The 5,406-nt window shown below is 21.8% G+C and overlaps 2 protein-coding genes across 2 annotated transcripts in view; both read right to left on the minus strand.

Annotated features, from left to right (window-relative positions):
- Phum_PHUM591700 (uncharacterized protein) overlaps nucleotides 1–2,495 on the minus strand; it is a gene marked incomplete at both ends in the record, with an annotated part of 4,171 nt that extends 1,676 nt beyond the window's left edge. Inside the window, 5 exons of the mRNA XM_002432507.1 lie at nucleotides 14–231; nucleotides 310–578; nucleotides 657–941; nucleotides 1,194–1,504; nucleotides 2,492–2,495. Coding sequence (XP_002432552.1) covers nucleotides 14–231; nucleotides 310–578; nucleotides 657–941; nucleotides 1,194–1,504; nucleotides 2,492–2,495 — 1,087 coding nt within the window. The remainder of the gene's footprint in view (nucleotides 1–13; nucleotides 232–309; nucleotides 579–656; nucleotides 942–1,193; nucleotides 1,505–2,491) is intronic.
- A 2,178-nt stretch (nucleotides 2,496–4,673) lies between these two features.
- The window catches only part of Phum_PHUM591710 (synaptogyrin-1, putative), a gene marked incomplete at both ends in the record, with an annotated part of 1,083 nt that continues 350 nt past the window's right edge, over nucleotides 4,674–5,406 (minus strand). The window contains 2 exons of the mRNA XM_002432508.1: nucleotides 4,674–4,883; nucleotides 4,957–5,328. Of these exons, the coding sequence (XP_002432553.1) occupies nucleotides 4,674–4,883; nucleotides 4,957–5,328 (582 nt within the window). The remainder of the gene's footprint in view (nucleotides 4,884–4,956; nucleotides 5,329–5,406) is intronic.

Here is a 5,406-nt window from a genome sequence, read left to right on the forward strand (position 1 = left end):
TTTCGAGTTTGACCACAAGATGAAATTTCCATAAATGAATTCTGTAATAAAATTTTTCCAGAAGTGGAAGATATTACTTTTAGTCCTAATTCTTGACACTCCAAATAAACTTTTTTTATCTCCAATGAATTTTTATTCGTGAGAATACATGACACTGCATATTCAATTTGCTTAACATCACCTTCCGAACCTATGACTATATGGCCAACATAGTTCACTATAGGTCCACTCCTAAAATAAAATTTAAAAGTTTTAAATTTATTATTTACACCACTAAGCAACAACTAAAAACCAATAAAATTTATTTACCTAATTATTTTAGGTATTTCAATTTCTTTATCTTTTTTATTGCATATAATTTTTTCTTTAAGGTTACATATATCTATATTGGCTTTTCTTAATAATGGCTTTATTGGAAGAAAAATGCTTTCAGTTTCTTTATTAATTGATTTAATAAGTTTAACAGAAATTGGCTTTGCTTTACATTTATTCATTATATTATTTAACTTTCCTCTCATTTCCGATCGTAAAACTTGACCATTCAATTCATCTAAAACATCTCCTACTTCAACTTGATTCTATAATATTAATTTCAAATATAAAATTACTGATATAATATATAAACATTTTTATATAAGTTAATTATTACAACTAACGTCTTCTGCAGCAACGCTTTTTTCATCAACCCCTACGACTAAAGCTTTGTCTTCGATAAAAACTACAGTGATTCCTAATGTATTACATGGTACAAATTCAATATCTAAGTATTTAGGAAGTTCGAATGTATTATCCAAAAATCTTGCATTGCTTAAATCTAATTTAAAAATTAGCGTTGTTAATTGAAGCACAACTGAGAGAAAAATTTCACCCAAAATTTCATCACCGAGAATTGAACAATTACTATCATACCATTGCCCTCTATGATTGGTGTAAAGCCTTACCTATAATGCAAATAAAAAAAACTACTAAGATTATAATGTGTCGACTTGCTACAAAAAACATATTTTTTAATTTGTTCAATAATTATTATTATATAAAATAATTCACAACTGTTTAAAATCTTTGTTTTGCCAATAAACCAAATTAAGTAAATTACTGAAAATATTTTTGTCAAGTACAAAAAAAAAATTTTAATATTTAAAGAAATTAATTCTTTAGTTGTGTCATTTTATAAATTCTTGATTGATACATACTGCTATTTCTACAGGTATATGAAGACATTTATTAACTAGACAACATCTAATTAATAACCTCAATCTACCAGTTGGAGTTTTAACTTTATAACATGTTTTAGCTATTTCTACAGCTCTAATAAAACTGAAAGATCTTGTTATCACTCCTGTTTCCATATCATTGTTTAGTTCTTCTAACCAATCCCAGCAATGACCAATAAATCCTTTTTGCAATATATTTTCTAAGGCATTACATAAAGGTAAGAGGTTTACTGAAGCATCAGTTATACAACCATTGCTTTCAAATTCTAATGTTGTTTTAAAAGCTAAACCTAAAAACCAAATTATTTTATTTTTATTTAAATAATAATAATAATAATTTAAATATTAATAATTATTTTTTTTTTTATTTAAATAAAAATAAAAAACAAATTATTTATTAAAAATTAATGTTTAAGAGTAATGTACTTTTTATTTTAGAAAAAAAAAAAAAAGAATTTAACTCTATAATAAGGAAATATTTAAAAAAAAAATTAACTTACCTTTTAATTCTTTAATTAAAGGATCTGAAACAGACATATTAAATATTATTTAATTTTTTTTTTAAAATAAAAAAAAAAAAAAAACAATTTTTTTAAACTACATCAATGTACTAACTGATAAACAACTGCTTTGAGATAAAATAAATAAGAATAAAAAATTTCCCTGCACTTTACTACTGCCACGAAATTTTTCTTGGCGGTAAAAATAAAAATGGCGGTGTTATTTTAACACTTTAAAAAAAATTTTAATTTTAATACAAAAATATAATTCAACATAATATTTTTTTAATATATTTTTTAAAATATAATTTTCATTATAGTTTTAGTAAATTTTTAGTATATTTTTAGTATATTTTTGTATTCTTGATAAAAAATTAATAACTTTTAATAAAATATTTTTTCATTACCACTTTTTAATTTCAGTTAATAATAATAATTCCTTATTCTTTTTTTAAATACAATTTGAGTGTGTCTCATTAAAACATAAATTTCTTATACATGAATAAGTAAAAGTTTAATTTTTAAATAATAAGCAAATTTTCATAAACATAAACATTTGTTTTAAATATTTTCAACACAATTTTTTCATAAATATATATTAATTTTTATGATTACAACATTTTAGGATAGCAAAAGTACAATCAAAAAAAAATTTTTTTTTTCTTTCTATACAAATATATTAATACTTTATTTTTTTTTGTATATTGTACACAGTTATTAAATAAACAACTAACTAATTTAATTTTTGAGTTTGACAATGAAATTTTTAAAACATACCCATCAATTAATACATTTAAGTAATTTTACTTATAATTATTTAACACGGTGACACTTTCTTTTAAACAAAGACAAACAAAATAAAAAAAAAAAAAATTATTATTTTTTTTTTTCACTGATATGTGAGTTTAAAATAATAAACTCATTAAAAACTTATATTTTGCTACATTACACGATAACAAAAAAAATTTTTTTTTTTTTTTTTTTAATTTTAAAAATGATAACATTATTATTAAAATAATTAAAATTTTTAACTTATTATCAAATCACAAAATTCGTTTTTAAAGTAATAATAATAATAATAATAATAATAATTAATTATGTTTTATTTCCTTTTATTAATACATTTTTCTTTGTACAGTTGTTTTTAGCAGATTTAAAAATACTTATTCACTTGAGCATGTAATAACCATTCATTTAATCAAAAATCAAAAAGTTAGTTGATAATACATAAGCAATTATCTTTTTTTTTTTTTTTTTTTTTTAATATTATACTAATTATTTAATAAATTGTCATTTTGCACAATACATTAACAGCTTTAAAGAAACAATTTTATTCATTTCATCTAAGTACAAAAAGCATAAGCAACAACTAGATGAAAAACTAAAAAATTTTATATTTTATTATTTTTACTAAAATTAATCGAAAAAAATAATTTTTTTTAAAAAATAAATAATGACTATCGATCAATAATCAATTTAAATAAAAAAGTTTGTTTTTAAAACAAACAAACAAACAAAAAAAACAATGTATTCTTTTCTTTTAATTGCATTGCATACACAAAATATTTACTCGAAGGAGTAAAAAAAAAAATAACAACAAAAATATTTGAAGATAAAAACTTCAAAAAAAAAAAAAAACAAAACAGAATAAATATTTAATATTTAACTCAATGATAGTAATTAATTTAAATTTTTTGACATGCATATATTTTACACACATATAAAGAGCCCCGGTTTTAAGTTAATAAAATTTAAATCAATAAAATCAATTTAAATAATAATTATTTATTGTTTTTTTTTTATACCCAATTAAATCAACAATTTATATTATTATTATTATTATTATTATTAGTCTTATATGTTTAACGACTAGATTATTAAGAATAATATTATTATTTTATTTTATTCACATGCATTATTTTAAAAACATATATTAATTAATCAATCTAAGGTGTGTAAGCTAACAAACATATGCCTCTATATATATTTACTATGTTACAATTTTTAATATTTTTATATAATGATAATAATAATAATAATAATAATAATAACATATAAGAAAACATTTTACATAATAATTTAACAATTATGTCTTTTGGGCATGTGTATAATTGAAATTAAAACCCTAACAGCAGAGAGTCAAGCAATTTTACACAATATTATGTATTAGAGAATAACCATCGACAAGTATGTTTTTTTTTTTTTTCTTTTTGTGGAATGAAAACTTAATTATAAATAAAATAAAAATCAAAACGTCGTGTACGTTGATATTTATAATTAAAAACAAAATTGATTATATTGCCTTAAAAAAAAAAAAAAAAACCATCAAAAAAACTAAGCTGCTTCTAATGAATAAAATACTATTTTTTTAAATTAAAATAATTTTAACACTATCAAGAGCCCGACTATTATGAAAACAATTTTATAAATTACATTAGATTTTAGCAAAATTGAAGCAACATTAAATTAATAAGTGTGCTACCTTTAATTATTAATATTTTGGCTTCCATTTTTTACTAAAATGGTGCAACCTCATATTTTTAATATTTTCACATCTTTATCGTTATTGTACTTAAATCGTAATTATTGTGATTTTTTTCTACAGAGTACAGTATTGCATTAAATAACAAATACACTTAAAATCTATTTTTTTTAAATACTACTCTAAAACATTAATTTTTTTTTTTTTTAAACGAATTAAAAATTAAATAAAAATTTAGTTTTAAATAAACGCATAATTTAAAGTAAGAGATTAATTCACAACAAAAAATTTAAAAAAAGCTCCAAGTATAATACTCGGTGACAAAATATAAGTTTAACTTTAAAAAATTAATGATGTTATTAATGCCTGGCATAAGTTAAGCTAAATTTTAAAAAAAATTTTCACTGAAAATAAAAATTTAAAAAAAAAAAAAATAATGACAACGGTTTACATAGTTACCATTTTTAACGAATTAGCCTAATAAGTTGGGGCTTGAAAATTTCCTTGCATCTTCTGTCCACCTGAAAAAGGAGGTTCCTGGTAACCTCCATCTCCTTCGGCTCCCATTGGTACACCTGAGTAAGAATTGCCTCCAGGTAAAGTGCTAGGATCAGCATCATACCGTGGAGCAAAAGCACTATCAGTGCCTTGTCGAAATCTTTGGTATGCTAACCATGCACTACCAGCCTGTTTAAAAAATATAAAAAAAAATAAAAACTGATAAAAAATTTAAAGTTACGTTAAAAAGGTAACCAATTACCCAAGTAAATATAGAAAAAAATGAAAATGTTATGGCAGCTTGAAGATTATTAACACCATATCCACCCTCTGGGGTTTCAGAATTACTCCAGCGATTAGTTAAGTAGCAAAAGCCAACAAAGTATAAAAATGCCCAAAATCCTGAGAATCCCAGATCAGCGAGGACATAATGCTTTCTTGTTTTAACTGATGACATTTGCTCAAAAAGATATTCCCCAGCAAGAAATCCAATGGATGCAAGAAATGCAATGACACTAATCCCAACACCATAATTGCAAGCATTAGCATCGTTGCCATAAAGGCATTCTTCTTTACCATCATTATATTTATAGCCTTGAGAAGATATGCATCCAAAAACAATTATTGCAAATAGCTAGAAAAAAATTTAAATTGAAAAATGGACCGTTTGAATTTTATATATATGACTCTTTAAGAAAATTCAGTACAACAT

Source organism: Pediculus humanus, genomic scaffold (genome assembly GCF_000006295.1).
Source record: "Pediculus humanus corporis 1103172108314 genomic scaffold, whole genome shotgun sequence".
NCBI classification, from domain to species: Eukaryota; Metazoa; Arthropoda; class Insecta; order Psocodea; family Pediculidae; genus Pediculus; species Pediculus humanus.